Source organism: Podarcis tiliguerta (assembly GCF_965153285.1).
Source record: "Podarcis tiliguerta genome assembly, chromosome: Z".
Classification (NCBI taxonomy): Eukaryota; Metazoa; Chordata; class Lepidosauria; order Squamata; family Lacertidae; genus Podarcis; species Podarcis tiliguerta.
This window is the reverse complement of record NC_139553.1, coordinates 8,247,296-8,264,174: the sequence shown is the minus strand read 5'-3', so window position 1 is coordinate 8,264,174 and position 16,879 is coordinate 8,247,296. Positions and strand designations below refer to the sequence as shown.

Here is a 16,879-nt window from a genome sequence, read left to right as displayed (position 1 = left end):
TGTTACTGCTGCGAAGGGTCACTACAAGTGCAAAGGAATTGTGGGACCAAGTCTTTAACACCAGTGCTCTAGTTTCCATCTGGTTTCCCACATACCCAGAGCAAGTATCTCTAGCAGAAAGACTGCTACTCTTGTGCAGCATCTCTATGTGATCTAGATCTATGTGTGGGGATCCTACAAAAGCAGGCTTCTCACTGCAGGTGTTTGCCCTGACATTGGGAAGTCAAAAATAGCTGCATGGTAATGAAGGGGACGCGGGTGGCACTGTGGGTAAAAGCCTCAGCGCCTAGGGCTTGCCGATCGAAAGGTCGGCGGTTCGAATCCCCACGGCGGGGTGCGCTCCCGTTGTTCGGTCCCAGCGCCTGCCAACCTAGCAGTTCGAAAGCACCCCCGGGTGCAAGTAGATAAATAGGGACCGCTTACTAGCGGGAAGGTAAACGGCGTTTCCGTGTGCGGCTCTGGCTCGCCAGAGCAGCGATGTCACGCTGGCCACATGACCCGGAAGTGTCTCTGGACAGCGCTGGCCCCTGGCCTCTTTGAGTGAGATGGCCGCACAACCCTAGAGTCTGTCAAGACTGGCCCGTACGGGCAGGGGTACCTTTACCTTTAATGAAGGTAGAGCTAAAGGTGGTACTTGTTGTGTCCCCGAAAAGAGTTATAGCGAAACTGCTATTGCAATGCTACACAGTCAATCAGATTTGACATCATAATGACATCACAAAGTGAAAACAAAGGCAATTGTGAGTGAGGGCAAAAGCTGTTGGATCGCTACTACCCTCACTCAGTGAACACTTCTGGAGCTATTCCCAAAGAATTACTGAAGGAGGGAGGGTGACGTAGCAAACTTAAAAAAAAAGACCTATCCTTACAACCCATTTGGACTATGTATTCTAAATATTTACCTTGTTATAAATATTGGGTCTCATTTTTAATATATCTGTCCGCCCTAAAACCAAGGCCACCCCCTCCAAACATCACAAATATTTATTTGGTATTGACTCAAACATGCTTCTGCGCTTAATCCCTGCAGTGTAAATCTCACAGCAGGTGAAACCGCCTTCTCATTTACTGAGGCGTAACTTCATAGATCGATGGGAATCTGCCAGCAGATTTTAGAAGACAACTGCCACATCGAATTCGCCCTGCTTATTCCTGTGGGGTGTCAAGTCACACAAACATTGAGGATGGATCTGATTGCCTATTCTCAGGAGGAAGATAGGTGGAGGATGGAGGATTAGGCAGCAGAATGTGCAATAATGAAATGGATATGGCAGGCGCAAGTAACAGCACTCATGAATAAACATCAGGAACAATGTAAATAATTCTGTGATTGCAGAATCCAAGCACAGAATCCAGCATCAAGGGTGTTATTCAGCCTTGGTTTGGTTTGGGGTTTTTTTGTTTTTTTGTTTGGTGTTATTCATCTTTGGGTTGTTGTTTTTTTAATAGCACATTTTGCCCTTTAGTGTTGCAAAAAGCAGCCTGGAAATATATGGGCAGTGCCTGCTGAAATTTCAAAAGTCCCTGGAAAACTGTATTGACTGGCTCTGTATTGACTTCATCACCCCTCCAGTGTCCTGCCACACAAGAACTACTGAAGCAGACTGATTTAGGCCAGCTTTGTCCCTCTTTTTAAGAGCACAGAGATTAAACGTAAACTTGAGAGTCCATGACACCTCGTCACTGCAAATGCCACGATACCACAAAGTCTGGGTTTGTTTATTCATGCAGGTGTTTGGGGGAGAATGGAAGCCTCAAGTTTATGAAAAAGGAATTAGAGGGCACGCACACACCCCACAGCAAGCCCATAATTAATCTCACATCAATACAGATATTATTTCCACAGGGATTAGTGTATAACTCAATTTGAGCAGAAGGGGGAAATCATCAAAAATCATCCTTCATGGTGCTACACATGACAGCTGTCTCCACCTCCACTTCTGGGAGGCAATATGCCTCTGAATGCCGGTTGCTGGGAATCACTAGTGAGGGGAATTGCTGCTACACTCAAGTCCTCCTTGTGTGCTTCCTGGAAGCACTTGCCTGGTAGGGTTGCCATATTTTGAAGAGCAAAAGAGCACAGATATCCCTGGGAGACCTAACCCACCTCACAGAGTTGGTGTCTGAATGAAATGGGGGAGTACCACATTGGACGCCTTGAGCTCCCTGGGAGGAAAGTTGGACTAAATATACAATTAGCATTAGTAACAACAACAACAACAGTTATTGCACTTCACATGGGAGCACCAAATAGAAAAGGTTAACTAGCTTAGAAACTCTCTGGATCAGCGAGGGCGGTAGAAACTGTGAGGCTGCAAGCATATTTATTTTATTTTGAACATTAGTATGCTGTCTGTGTACGCGGGTGGCGCTGTGGGTTAAACCACAGAGCCTAGGACTTGCCGATCAGAAGGGCGGAGGTTCCAGTCCTCGCGACGGGGTGAGCTCCCGTTGCTCGGTCCCTGCTCCTGCCAACCTAGCAGTTCGAAAGCATGTCAAAGTGCAAGTAGATAAATAGGTACCGTTCTGGTGGGAAGGTAAACGGCATTTCCGTGCGCTGCTCTGGTTCGCCAGAAGTGGCTTAGTCATGCTGCACACATGACCCGGAAGCTGTACGCTGGCTCCCTTGGCCAATAAAGCATCACAACACCAGAGTCAGTCATGACTGGACCTAATGGTCAGGGGTCCCTTTACCTTTATGCTGTCTGTGTATGTGTGTGTGTGTCCAGGAAGCTTACCCCAAAAACACCTTCCCCATTTGTAGTGATTTAGCCCACAACCCAATTCAACAGGTTTTCCAAATGACAACCACATGCTGTTGCATCTGCCTTCTCCCCTACGTTCTGCAGTGTCTGCTCCTCAGGACTCCATACTTACCTGTCCATACAATACCTTCCTCCTTCCCCCTTTCGCCAGCAGCGTCCTTACCCCCATTTCCCCATCACATTCCACAACCTGGCACCCACCCGGCCAGACTAGACCCAACAACAGCACCTCTCTCTAACCTCCATGGCAACTGCCACCAGCCCCATCAAGCAGACTCTCACTCAAATCCTGTTTGAGAAAGGCGGGGAACGGGCAGACTACAGCCCGCAGTGCCTCCAAACCCGGCCTGCAACTTCACGTTCTCACGCCTAAGCGCCCGAAAGTGTTGCAAGAACAGAGACCCAAGTGCCCAGGGGAGGTGAGCAGCCAATCAGAAGCCACAGTGACGATATCCCTCCTTACCATTCCACTTTCAGGGTCTGCGCCCCCTCCCTATCAGCACCCTCTCCCAAGTAGTCACCCAGCTACCCCGAAAGAGGAAGCGGGGGAGGTGGAACGGCGGGTAGGGGGAGCAGGCAGCAGAAACGCGCACCCACAGGCCATGCAAAGCCCCCTCGCCTTCCTCCAGAGTGTTTCAGTTAAGAGTTAGAACTTGCCATTTGACTTTTCAGTTCATTTCCTCACCCCACCAACCCGCCCCATGCCAGTCAGCCATGGCTGCTTACCAGCCCCCTTACACCCTGAGCTTCTCTGCAGCCCTCCTGTAATGGATGATGGTGCCAGTCATGAGCACGCATGACTTTGGCTCGCCGCAATTGGGACAGTGCAAGCTCTGGGCTGCCAGAGGGAAAAGAGACCCCACCAGCTGCCCGCCCGCATCGTTGTCAAGGCAGGGAAACGGACCGCCAGCCATCCACACACACACACACGAGCACGCCAGCGCCCAGGGCCGGATTTAGGTTTGATGAGGCCCTAAGCTCCTGAAGGTAATGGGGCCCTTTATATGTCCAGCTGTCCTTTGTCAACAACAAATTGTCACTTGTTTTTGTGTTGAATATATGCTATATGGTAATTTATGGACCTAATAGGTATCTAAAGCCATTTGCACATAACAAAATATGTATTTTATCAAGGTAATTGCTGAACTGAAATACAATTAAGAAGAAGTATATTAACAGTGAAATACACGCTTATTGCATTTATAAATTTTAAATTTATTGTCGTACATTGTTTTAAATGTTTGTTTTCCTTCTGGGATTGTACCCCCAAGAGTGTTTTATAAGCTGGTCTCCGACCGTAATAAATTATCTATCTAGTGAAATACAATTAAGAAGAAGTATATTAATAGTGAAATAATTATTAATACATACTATTGCTGTATGTAGGTTTTATTTTATTTGTTTTTTATCTTTTATCTTGGAAATGTACATCCAGGGGTTTTTTTCCCCTTTAAATTTTTTTTGGGCCCCCAACAGAGTGGGGCCCTAAGCTATAGCTTGGTTAGCTTATACGTAAATCTGGCACTGCCAGTGCCCAGCCACTCTCTTTACTCGCCACCCAGCCCCACACACTGGAGACGGAGCAGCTCACTCATCCTCTCTCTCGTGCACCCGCTCGCTCCAACACAATGGGCACCAAGCGCACCGGTGACCCAGATGCACATCCATAAAATAAGATCGTGCGGGGCAAGGGGGGGAAGTGTGCATGCCACAGAGGATGAAAGGGGTCAAATCCATATTGAGTTTTTTCAATGCTTTCGCTTCCATTGGTGACACCCATCTTGGGGTTTTATTTTCTAGCAAGTCTTTGTACCTTACCCAAACATTAAACAGTGCTTTCCTGATAATATGGTTCTGAAAGGCCCTATGAACCTTAACCTTATCATACCACAAGTATGCATGCCAACCAAATACATTATTAAAACCTTCCAAGTCCAGAACATCAGTGTTTTCAAGAAGCATCCATTCTTTCAGCCAGCAAAAAGCGGCTAATTCATAATAAAGTTTAAAGTCTGGCAGGGCAAATCCACCTCTTTCTTTAGCATCTGTTAGTATCTTAAATTTTATTCGAGGTTTCTTGCCCTGCCAGACAAATTTCGAAATATCTCTCTGATGATTTGACTGAAAGGGGTCAAATCACTGCCTGGGCTTCCAGTTTGGGGTGGGTGGGCAGTATATCTGAATCGTGTGCAGGCACGCACAAACAAGCAAAGCCAAGAAAAGAAACCCAGACTTTTTGCCCAATTTAAAAAATCTGCCCGGACAGAAATTGTGACCCTGAAAACAATGACGTGTCTGGAGGAAACCTAGGCAGCCCTACTACCTGGCCACTATGAGAACAATATGCTAGACTAGGTGGACCATTGCTCTGATCTTCTTACTGCTTTATAAATTTATCATAGCTTAAAAACAGCCCTGTTAAGCAGGGGTGGCACATCCTGTTTGCCACTCTTGGGGCAAGATAGAAAGTGCTTCAACATCTGCCCTGCCACTTGCACTGGCACCACTGCCTCTGTGTCGCCTGCTGCCTCCTCCGCTGATCTTGTTTCACAAGTTCTCTCATATGGAATCTTGCAGGATTTTGGCAAGATATCACTGGAAATTGGCACAAACGCCAGCACTGCTGGTGGTGGAACACCCACAGGGGTGCCACATCAGAGGCTTTCACCACCTTGAGGCGGCTGCTTCCCCCTGCCTTTGTGCGTGGACCAGCCCTGCTGGGAAAGCTGACAAGGCCCATCTACCCCAGCATCTTGTTTTCTCCAGTGGCCAATCATACAGCTCTGAGAAGTTAGACAAGGGCTATGGCTCAGTGGGAGAGCATCTGCTTTGCGTGCAGAAGATCCCAGGTTCAATCCCTGCCATTTCCAGACAGTGCCTGCAGCCTCCAGGTAAGAGTGATAAGACTGGGGAGTGAACCCTGCCTGAAATCCCGCAGAGCCACTGCCAGTCAGTGTAGACAATTCTGAGAATTGGAAGGCAGGAGGTCCATAAGGCAGCTGCTCAGAACACTTTTGCACATTCCTAGCTTCTCTGAACATGGCAGCAATATGCCATTGCTAAGAGGGCCCATTGCAAGGGCTGGGAAGGAACAGAGAAAAGGAGTCCAGGCAGGACATGATATTAACATTGCAAGAATGCAATTAGTGACTCTGTGTGTGTGTGTGTGTGTGTGTGTGTGTGTGTTGCAATGTAAATAGCACCTAGAAAATGATTGAACAACCACTGCCACACCCCGAGAATGGGAGAGAAATAAAAACATTACTGTTCTGTCACACCATGCATCAAGGTGATAGGAAAGACCTTTCTCTGCCCAAAACCCACTGTGAATCAGAGAGGACAAAGCTTTGCTAGATAGACAGAGTCAGGCCCATGGGATAAGGTGGAGCATGAGCCAATGACTGGCAGGGAAAGCTAATTCTGGTTTTGTTCCCGCCTCCCTCCTCCCTGCAAAGCTCTACAAAGGGAGACACTGAGACTATGAAAGAGGAAGCCGACACACACACACTGGGCTCATTGCAAGAAGGCAGGCAGACGAGGGCTGTCTGGGAGCAGGCTGAGGTTGTTGGGGCAGTGCTCCATTCATCCTAATGGACCAGCCTTTCTTTACTGCTGCTCTGAGTTGAGCTGTGCATCTTAATGAACTAATATGCATTCTTCCCAAGCTGTACTTCTAACTATCAGCCACTATCATCCACCCCACTGCAATTCTTTCTCTGCTAGCTGCAGAACACACACACACACACCCCAGTGCAATAATTTTACTTGGCTTTTAAGTCTTCAAAAAGAAACCATCAGGGTTTTCTACAGGAAATCATATTCAATCAAAAATGGAGTGAGTTTCTTTCCAGGCTGTTAGTAGCATCCCACGTAAATCATTTTGATTCAACCATCAAGAGACGTTCTAAAAGGCATGCCTTTAGACTGTGGACTCAGCTATACAGCTGCAAATAAAACGTTTTAAGTGTGTTCTAAGTGCAATATACAATGTGACACTAGATGGGGATGGTGAGCCTTATGGAAAATTCAATGTGTTTGTGTGGTGTGTTTTTTTAAAAAAAACACGCTTTAAGAAAAAGCATTTTCAGAATGGTTTTTATATGTGCGTAGATTCAGCCTGGTTGTACAATGGGGTGAAATGGTCAGAAATGTTCTGGCAGGAGAGCCAGTGATAGCCAGGAATAGCCAGGGCCTCCATTCTCCCACTGAACAGTTGACAATTTCAGAACCTGCTAATTCCCAGTCCCTGTTAAAATGAAGGGCAGCAGACACTGGCCTCTGCCATCATCCAGGAGATAAAGGGTCACTGTGAGGCTGCATCCCCCAGCTCCCAAGAAAAATGGCAAAGGGCAGATTAGCCTGGCCAAATCCATTGATCAAGAGGAAGGAGCAGTTTCCTTCTTCCTGCCTGAAATAACCTGTGGCTCCAAATGCTGATGTGGCTCCAAATCCATACTTCTGCTTGTCCCATGCCAAGAAAGCACAGGTCCAAGTGGTTTTGAGTCTACCCTGCTCTTTTCCTGGAGAAAACTCACTCTTTAGCTTTAGCAAACATCAATCTAGGAAAAACCCAATTGATATTTGCTTTGCTTGAGTGCTAAAGGTTGGGTTTTGAGGATCAAGCAGAAGTCTGGATGAGCCCCAAGGCTGTTGGGTGTGTATATACGCATGAATATGTGTGAGTCTGTGTGAGAGAGTGAGTTTGGGGGCTCTTTATATTATCACAATCTGTTATAAGCTACATCATGAATATGGTATATAGATCTTCAAAATTATTTCTTGGAAAGCAGAACAAGGTACAGGAAATCACAGTATTGTTTTTTTTCATTTCTAATTACTAAGCAGATTCAATTATATAGCAAGAATACTGAGCACCAGCATATGCTTAGCCATGTTCTTATCAGGTTCTCCAAGTATTTTATATAAATGCTAATCAGTCAAGCATTAACATCATATTTGGAGGGATAGCAAATAGAATCATTATCACTTTAGAATCAAGTAAGCTGAAGTGCATCATGTGGAACAGAATCCTTCCCTTGCACTTTCCTCCCTTCCAGCTTGTTGGCTCAAAAGAATCCTTCTGACATCAGTAAACCTAAGCTACTTTTGTCCAACATTTACCAAAGTGATAAATGCTGGTTATTTCAATGAAAGGTCATCTCTTTTATTGTTGCTGCAGCAAGTTCAGTTTGTGGGGTAGCTTATAGCACCCAAGGAAGTTAAAGCATCACCTATGAGATTGCCAAACTGCAGCAGGGTTAAGTTATGCATGTAAAGTCATAGACAAACCAGAACCAGGTATTGGTAATCAGTCTGAGTCCAAAAAAAGTGATCTATAGGCTACGGGCAAAATTAGGCTTTATTTCACCTGGATTTGGCACACATACCCACACCCACCTGGAGCCTCAATCGTGTTCTTCAGGAAGATTCACCCAGGGCAAAAAAACCCAGCTCCCCCCCCCCCCCCCCGTAGTTACAGCCCTGCCATAGGCAATGACAGAAGGTAACAGCCCAAGGGTTAGCATCAGCTAGTTATGGTATCTTGTATACGGTATCTTGTATATGGTGTATGATTATGGTATAGACCTGCGTTATTCCAGCAAAGGCTGATACAGCCTATCTCTGAGGTAACGCTTAATGCCAGCTGTCAGTGCTGAATGGTGTTCTGAGAGACCCTTTGCTTGAAAAGTATGAAACAATTGAAGCCCCTAATCCCAGAGGGGGCCCTAGAACCACATTGCTTTTTTTAAAAATGGGTCCAGTTGACCCAATTGAGTGGCATGACTCAAATTGTTTGTTTTTTTGTTGTATATATTTCAACAATCCCAAGGTTTGAGAGTCAGTACCACAGATGTTTTAAAAGGTTGTTGCAAACAAACCTGTTGAAGAAGATAACAGTGATTACCTAGACCTTGTTGCTGATTGTGAAGCGGACCCCATAAAAGTTCAAGCTTCAAGGCCCCAAAATGTAGGTCTGCCACTGCCTTTTCTTCAGAGTCACACAGAGGTTTGGGGCTCTTGTGTATGCAGTTCAACATGGGCGTGGGCCTGGGCCAGAATCTTTAGGCACCCGTCCTCTTAGGGTTTTTTGGGGGGGAGTGGCTCTGTCTCTCTTGGACTCCACTCAGGCTTCATTCACTGGTAAACTGGACCCAATCCCAAGGCCCCCGGGCCGCAAGGAAATTCCCTGGAGTCAGCCTTGGTGAGCCTCACCTTGAACTCTCAGGATTGTCAAGACTGATGACAGGAAACCCTGCCTGTTCCTTCAAGTCTTCAGTCTAAAAGAGGTGCAGTGCGTCCTCAGGAATTGGGTGTCGTGCTCAGAGGACAAGGCTGGGCATGACATCTATGTTGTTGGCACACTGAAAAAGACTAGGACACAGGCTGAAACCCCATAAGGAAAGAGAGAATGTACTGAAAAGGAGCTAGCTTTTGCAAGCTGAGTGGCATCTTAATATAGTTCTTTGTCATGTTTCACTGATGGTAAACAGCGTTTCCATGCGCTGCTCTGGCTCACCAGAAGCGGCTTAGTCATGCTGACCACATGACCCGGAAGCTGTATGCTGGCTCCCTTGGCCAGTAAAGCGAGATGAATGCTGCAACCCCAGAGTCGGCCACGACTGGACCTAATGGTCAGGGATCCCTTTACCTTACTCTTAAGCTGAAATGAGCTGTCACCAAACTGCTGCTCATTTCAGGGGGATCTTGAACATAAGAAGTCCTAGATAGCTCGTGCTCCATTCCAGAATATTTTGAAACTTGCTTCTGTCTGGATTTGGGGCAGCACAGAAAGAACTCAGTTTTGATTACAGAAGAAACATTCCTCCACTTTTTAGAAGGACTATTCTGTCATCACCTCCCTAAGTGAAATAAAAAAACATACTAGGATTGTTGTTTTGTTTGGGATACTTCTTTTCAAATCATTCAATAAGTGAAAAAGCTTTTTATAACTGAATATTGGCAATTTGTTCTAAGTTCTTATGCTTCACAATTGTGGCTTGTGCCCATTAAGGTTGGTAAGGCAGAAGACAGGGAAGCCAACGATAGGCTGAGCCAGAGATAACAACAGTTGGAGGCAACCTATTCTAGTTTTCTTCCCATCCTTCTCCCTGCTGAGTTCTGCAAGGGAAGAACTGAGACCAAGGAGAGAAATCTGATGACCAGGTCCATTCCCTGGGCTGGTTGTAAGTAAGAAGGTAGGCAGGTGCTGGCTGAGAGCAGACTGAGTTTGGTGGGGCACTGCCCCATTCATTCTAATGGACCAGACTCAGGGCCTACACAGCCATTAGGCTGGTACTTCACCTGCTCCACCATGATGGAGAAGTGGCACTGGCACTGACATAAATTTTGGCAAGATCTCACCCATTGCCAGCAAGAATTCACTGAAATTATGTGAGATCTTGTGGAGCGTGTGAGATCTTACCAGAAGCCAGTGAGCACTCACCTGAAATCCACTTCTCTGCTAGCAGTGGGGCAGGCAATGTAGACAGTGTGGTGACTGCCACAGGCCAGAGGGGGCACTTCCCATTTTGCCTCAAGCAGCAAACCAGGATGTGTCACCTGTGACCAGACTCCAGTGCAATAAAATGTTGCAAAATCAAGTTCCAGTCAGCAAGCTTGCCCTCCTCCACTCCCACTTCCAGCTGATTTTCCGTCTCTGCTACCTGCAAACAATGATAACAGAGAATTCCATTACCACTGAAAGCACTCAATTCTCATTCATCTGTTTTGGATCTCCCCTTTAGGTCTCACCTCAATGAAAGAAGGTTTGAACTTCTGCAAAGGTGGGAGTCGCTCCAAACCTGCTGATACCTCTCTTGTCTGTGGGCAGGTACCATTTGGGCTGAATAAGCATCAGGACTCATTACCAAACATCAACAGAAGGAAAGATTATTGTGCTGAACAATGGTATACTTTGTGGGAAGAATTAATAAGAGAATTTGTTTGCAGCCTATGATTATGATTAAGCACTAATTATGAGATTATTAACTAGGCAATTTTTAAGGATTTTTAGGGTTTGGAAAGACGCGGGTGGCGCTGTGGGTTAAAGCCTCAGCACCTAGGGCTTGCTGATCGAAAGGTCGGTGGTTCGAATCCCCGCGGCGGGGTGCGCTCCCGCTGTTCGGTCCCAGTGCCTGCCAACCTAGCAGTTTGAAAGCACTCACGGGTGCAAGTAGATAAATAGGGACCGCTTACTAGCGGGAAGGTAAACGGCGTTTCCGTGTGCGGCTCTGGCTCGCCAGAGCAGCGATGTCACGCTGGCCACGTGACCCGGAAGTGTCTTCGGACAGCGCTGGCCCCCGGCCTCTTTGAGTGAGATGGGCGCACAACCCTAGAGTCTGTCAAGACTGGCCCGTACGGGCAGGGGTACCTTTACCTTTTTACTAGGGTTTGGAAAATCTTCATGCGCCATAATGGGACATAAGGGGGTGGGGGTAGATGGAATAAAGAGAAAGGGATGGATCACCCTGCCAAATGGCACAAGTTATTTGCCTACGACACCAGCTAGCACTGCCTTGTTCACTCAGATGATGGGGATGTACCTGCAGCAACTACTGTTGTTTCTAGACAACCCCTAGATTATTGTCATGCATTCTGTATATCATAGAATCACATAAATCCCCGCCCTGTGGAATGCCCTCCCATCAGATGTCAAAGAAATAAACAACTAGAAGACATCTGAAGGCCCCCTTGTTTAGGGAAGTTTTTAATGACTTATGTTTTAATGTACAGTGGTACCTCGGGTTACAGACGCTTCAGGTTACAGACTCTGCTAACCCAGAAATAGTACCTCGGGTTAAGAACTTTGCTTCAGGATGGGAACAGAAATCGTGTGGCGGCAGCAGGAGGCCCCATTGGCTAAAGTAGTGCTTCAGGTTAAGAACGGACCTCCAGAACGAATTAAGTTCTTAATCCGAGGTACCACTGTATTTTCAATCTTTTGTTGGAAGCCGCCCAGAGTGACCGGGGAAACCCAGCCAGATGGTGGGGTAGAAATAAATATTATTATTATTATTATTATTATTATTATTATTATTATTATTGGAGAGTTGGTAAGGACACCAATGGTCATCTAGTCCAACCCCCATAGAATGCAGGAAACATAACTAAAGAATCCCTGGCCATCCAGTGATGGATGTTTAAAAACCTCCAATGAAGGAAAGTCCATCACTTTCTAAGGGAATCTGTCCCCCTGTCAAACAGGTCTTATCATCAGAGTATTCTTCCTAATGTTTAGTCAGAATCTACTTCCTTGTAATTTGAATCCATTGGATGCTGCCCAATGGAACAGCAGAAAACAAGCTTGCTCCATCATCCATATGGAAATCCTTCAGATAGTTGATGGCTATTGTAACATCTCTCAGTCTCCTGTTTTCCAGGCTACACATACCCAACTTCCTCAAACGTTCTTCATAAGGTTTGGCTTTCACCACTCTTTATCATCTTGGTTGCTCTCCTCTGCACATGTTCCAGCTTGCGAATATCCTTTTTAAACTGTGGCACCCAGAACTGGACACAGTACTGCAGATGGGTTCTGACCAAGGTATAATAGAGTAATACTATTACATCGCTTGATCTGTACATGACAGTTCGCCTGATTAAGCCTAGAATTGCAATAGCTTTTTTGTTCTTATAACATTAACAGCAGGTATAGGAAAAGCTGTGCACACATTATTGGCTCAAAATGCAGTGAGGTTGTTACTTTTCTCAATTCATATCAAAGTCAATTTGGTGGGCAGGGAGAATGCATCAGAATGAAGTATTTCATAAGAAAAGGGCAGGATAGATAGAGGATAGAAATGCATTGTCGCAAATGTTGCTCATCCCAAACCAGTGGTGGGATAGCACTGGATGCAGAGTAAATGGGAGCAGGTATTCCGTCAATGTCTAAACAGCCCAAGGGTGAATGGGAAGGGGGCTTTAATTCTCTCTTTGCCATACTCTGATTAAAAAATAACCTCTCCGGAGCCAATATTCATATTTCAAGGAAAGTTTCCATTGGTGCCAATGGAAGCATTCATTGAAACTGAAATTCATTCATTCATAAAAAGGAATCCTCTGCCTTAAAGTAACTTGCTCCACAAAGCAGCTTTCAGATCTCTAAGGCGGGGAGGGGACCTCCACATAACAATAAAATATGAAAACACAAAATACAACACAAGGAAATAGTAAATCAGCATAAAAAGTGAAGTGCAGAAACTATTTTTAAAAATAAAATGGATCACAGAAGAATATGAAAACATAAAAAGATGAATACGGAACTGAAGAAATGCAGCTTATTTCATTTAGTGGGATCCACCCTTTTGTTTAATTTATATGCCTCTGTTCCACTGGAGATAGTGTAAATTGTTTTTATAATTGTCATGGTTTTATAACTGTAAATTAGGTTGTAACTTGCCCTGGGACCTTATGGTAAAGGGCAGGTTCAAAAACCAAGCAAGCAAATAAGAAAGCAAGCAAGCAAACAAACAAACAAACAAACAACAAGCCTAATTTTGGAAGGCTTGGGAGAAAATGAAAGATTATTAAACAAATGTCCAAAACGTGGCAATCTAACGGAAGAGAATGCCAGAGTGACACAATGCTAAAAACACATGCTCAAGTAACAGCATGCTTTAGCCACAGGGATACACAGGAATCTGCCTTACAAGACCATGGGTCCATCTAACATGGAATTGTATGCACAGACTGGCAATGGTTCTCCAAGATTGCTCCCAATCCTACTTGAAGATACCGGAGATTGTACCTGGGACCTTTTGCACGCAAAGCAGATTCTACTTTAGTGAGCCATGGCACTTTGGGGTGTGCAGCACCATATACAGATCTCCACCCACAAGTCTAAAGGACAGGGATGAGATGTAGGGAAGAGGTGGCTTCTCAGATATCCTGGTCTTAAGCTGGATAGGGCTTTATGCCCCAGTAATAAAACCTTGAATTTAGCTCAGTAGCTATAAATAGCAGCTTAAGAGAGAGGACTTTTATTAGGACTGTGGCAGCAAAGGAAGAGACCCCCTCTACACCCTTTAGCCAAGAGGATGTTCAGTCATTCACCTAGCTACTATTTACATTGCAAACACACATTTTTATATCCTAACCTTCCTTCAAGGAAATTAGGGTGACCTATAGCGGGGTTACCTCTGTTCTATCAACTTTCATGATTAATAGCTTTCTATTTGATTGCAACAAGCTATGCCAGGCTGGAACCGTGTGACTGGTTGAAGCCCCCAACTCCTGCCCATATTTGCATTGGCACACCTGTGTCTGCCTGGTGGAACTGGGCTCCTTTGAAGAGATGGAAGGCATCTCTATCAGTGATCAGGATTGTGGAAGTTCCTTGACATAATCCCCTAATTAGTCTTCACTTTGGACTACAACTCACTTTACTCCCAGCTGATGGAAGTTTAGTTCAAACCATCTGGAGGAAATCACCCTAGTGAAGGCTGAACTACTTCAACTTTCCTGGCCATGCTGTTGGAGTTGGAAGAGTTGGAAGGGACCCCAAGGGTCATCTATTTCAACCCCCTGGAATGCAGGAATCATAGCTAAATAATCCTTGACAAATGACCATCCAACCTGTTTGAAAACCCAGTGAAGGAAATTCACCACCTTCAGAGGCAGCCCATTCCACTGTCCAGCAGCTCTTAATGTCAGAAAAAAATTCCTAGTATTTACTCAGTATCTCCTTTGAATCTATTGGTTTGGGTCTATCCTCTTGAGCAGAAGAGAACAAGCTTGCACCATTTTCCTTGTGTCAGCCCCTGTAGCCCAACAACATCAGGTTGGAGGAGAGCTGCCATGTGCCCTAACCACTAAACCACCCTGCCTCTATCATCCACCTAGACACCTCAAGCAAAGTACTACAATTACTGGAAGTGACTTGGACCAGCAAAGGCAGAGGCTGTAAATGACAGCCCTAGATACCACCACCCTGTCAGCCTGCCTTGTGTCCCACCTTACCTTGACGGCTTCAGCGTGGGTCACCTTGTCCAAGGGCTTGTCGTTGACTTTCAGGATCTGGTCTCCCACCCGGAGGCCTTCCTTCTCAGCCAGGGAGCCTGGTTCCACCAGGGAGACATAGATCCCGACTCCGTGCTCAGAGCCCCCTCGGATGCTGAATCCTAACCCTTCCTGGGCCTTGTTCCTCCTGAGGATCACTTGCCTGATCTCCCCGCGGAGTTCCTCCAAGCCGGAGGCGCCCAGGGGAACTGTCCCGTCGAGTGTGGTGCTGAAATCCTGCAGGGACCTCCGCGAGGCGAGAGCGGGGGGCCAGAAGTGGCCAGTCTGAGTGGGAGACGGGGAGCGGGTGGCCGGGGCTGGCGTCGGCAGGGTCCGTGCAGATCCAGCGCAGTCGAGGCCCGCGGTGCCGGAGCTGTTGGCAGGCAAGAAATCCGCCTTCAAGTAGAGCCCCTCGGAGGTGTACTGGTCGAAGAGCAGCTGGTCCGAGCGGGGGATGACCAGGCGCAACATGGGCAGGAGCTGCCTCTTCTCGGGGCCGTCGAGGAGGACTTTGAGGGTCTGCACCAGATCGAAGACGTTCCTCCGGCAATGATAGACGTTCAAGCAGTGGATAAACTGTTCCTTCTCCGCCTCGTTCAGGAGCAGGTTAAGCGCCCCATGAAGTTTCCTCACGTTGGCCGATAGCAGGCGGATTCCAGCTCCGGCCGCCGCCGCCCCGGGCCCCAGCTGGCCCCCAGCCGCCGCGCCGCCGAAGGTGTTGGACTGGGAAGACGAGGCTGCGGAAGAGCACGATCCCAGAGACATGCGATCCAGATCCGCGCTCATGGCCCCCCCTCCCCAAGCGACAGGTCTTGGGCAGCCAGTGGAAGGCGCTCGCTAATGGGAGGGGGAGGAGGGAAGTGTCAGGACATCGGAGGGCAAACTCGGGAGCTGCTGCCGGAGCTTAGACGGGAAGAGGCTCCGGTTTCGACTGGGGCAACTCCGCTCTTTTCACCCTCCTTGGCCAGAGGGGAGAGCCGGAGGGAAGGACAGCCATAGAGATAGGGGAAGGAGAGGGAGAGGAGAAATCCCTTCCGTTCTCCTCCTTCTCGGAGCCGCCGAGGGAAGACTCAGAACTTCGCGGTCTCTCCGAATCTTCTTGCCGAGTTTCCGCCACTTTTTACGTAGAGCGGGCGCGATCTGGGCTGGTTCCGAAACGCCCCAGCGCGGCAGGAGAAGTCACGGATCTTGCTACCCCCTCTGTGGATAAAAGGAGCGTCGAGGGTCTTCTGTGGTATATGATCCTCTCACCCTCTTGCAGGGAAAAGAAAAACACACACACACACCACGGAGAAGTAGCGCTGGGGATTTGCGGTGTATGCGCGCCGGCGGCTCTTATGTAGATCCTCTCGCTGAGAGATCGCCTCTCTCTTTTTGCGCGTGAAGTCCTGGCCTCCCCAATCTACTCTTTGTTTAATTTTGCGATTCGTCACAATATATTATAAAAGAATAAACACGCGAAGCGAAGAAACAAAAATACTCGACGGCCTCTCCTGCTTCCCACTCTTTGGTCTTTGCAAAAGAAAAGTCCCTTCCTAAGGAGCTGACTGCTGCGCTGATGCCGCTAGAGGAGGGGACGGAGGGAGAGTTTGCTAAACTGTTGAGCGGCTCTGCTCCACAAAGCTGCCAGCCTGCCTGCCTGCTGGGGCCAGCCTCTTGGCAGCAGCTGCTCAGGAAGTGACGCGCCTTCCCCCCGTTGCCAGGAGACGGTCCGATACAGTCCGGCTCAGCAGAGGTGAAGGTACTCGCGGAGGAGGAGGCGGGGCGGGCGGCGGAGAGCCAGGGCTCTCTGGCTGGCTGATCTACCCAGGCGACTTGGATGGCAACACCTGAGGGAACTGCCTGCAACCATGACCCCCCCCCCCGGGCCTTTAAAAGCTGTGCAGCAGCCGGAAATCCAACGGATGGAGTCTCTCGACACCAACTCCTCCTCCCGAAAGCTATACGAACTGGACGCTTGTCTACTAAGCGGCATTCCAGTTAGCTAGTTAGCACCTCCTTACAGGGCACTCCAACATGGCAGGTGGAAACCTGACAGGTGAAGCTTTTCTACACTACTTGCAAAACAACAAACAAACCATCTCAGTACTTTATGAGGCAAGGATCCAGGTGACTAC

At 47.4% G+C, this 16,879-nt stretch overlaps 1 protein-coding gene across 5 annotated transcripts in view; it reads right to left on the bottom strand.

Moving 5' to 3' along the window:
* The window catches only part of WHRN (whirlin), a 137,028-nt gene extending 120,576 nt beyond the window's left edge, over nucleotides 1-16,452 (bottom strand). For 2 of the 5 annotated variants that reach the window (XM_083422961.1, XM_083422965.1), the window contains exon 1: nucleotides 14,724-16,451. In XM_083422961.1, the coding sequence (XP_083279087.1) occupies nucleotides 14,724-15,548 (825 nt within the window). In that variant the 5' untranslated portion in view covers nucleotides 15,549-16,451. Of the gene's footprint in view, nucleotides 1-14,723 lie in introns of all 5 variants that reach the window. The other 3 variants (XM_083422963.1, XM_083422964.1, XM_083422962.1) reach the window with 3 other exon arrangements.
* Nucleotides 16,453-16,879: the final 427 nt, after the last annotated feature.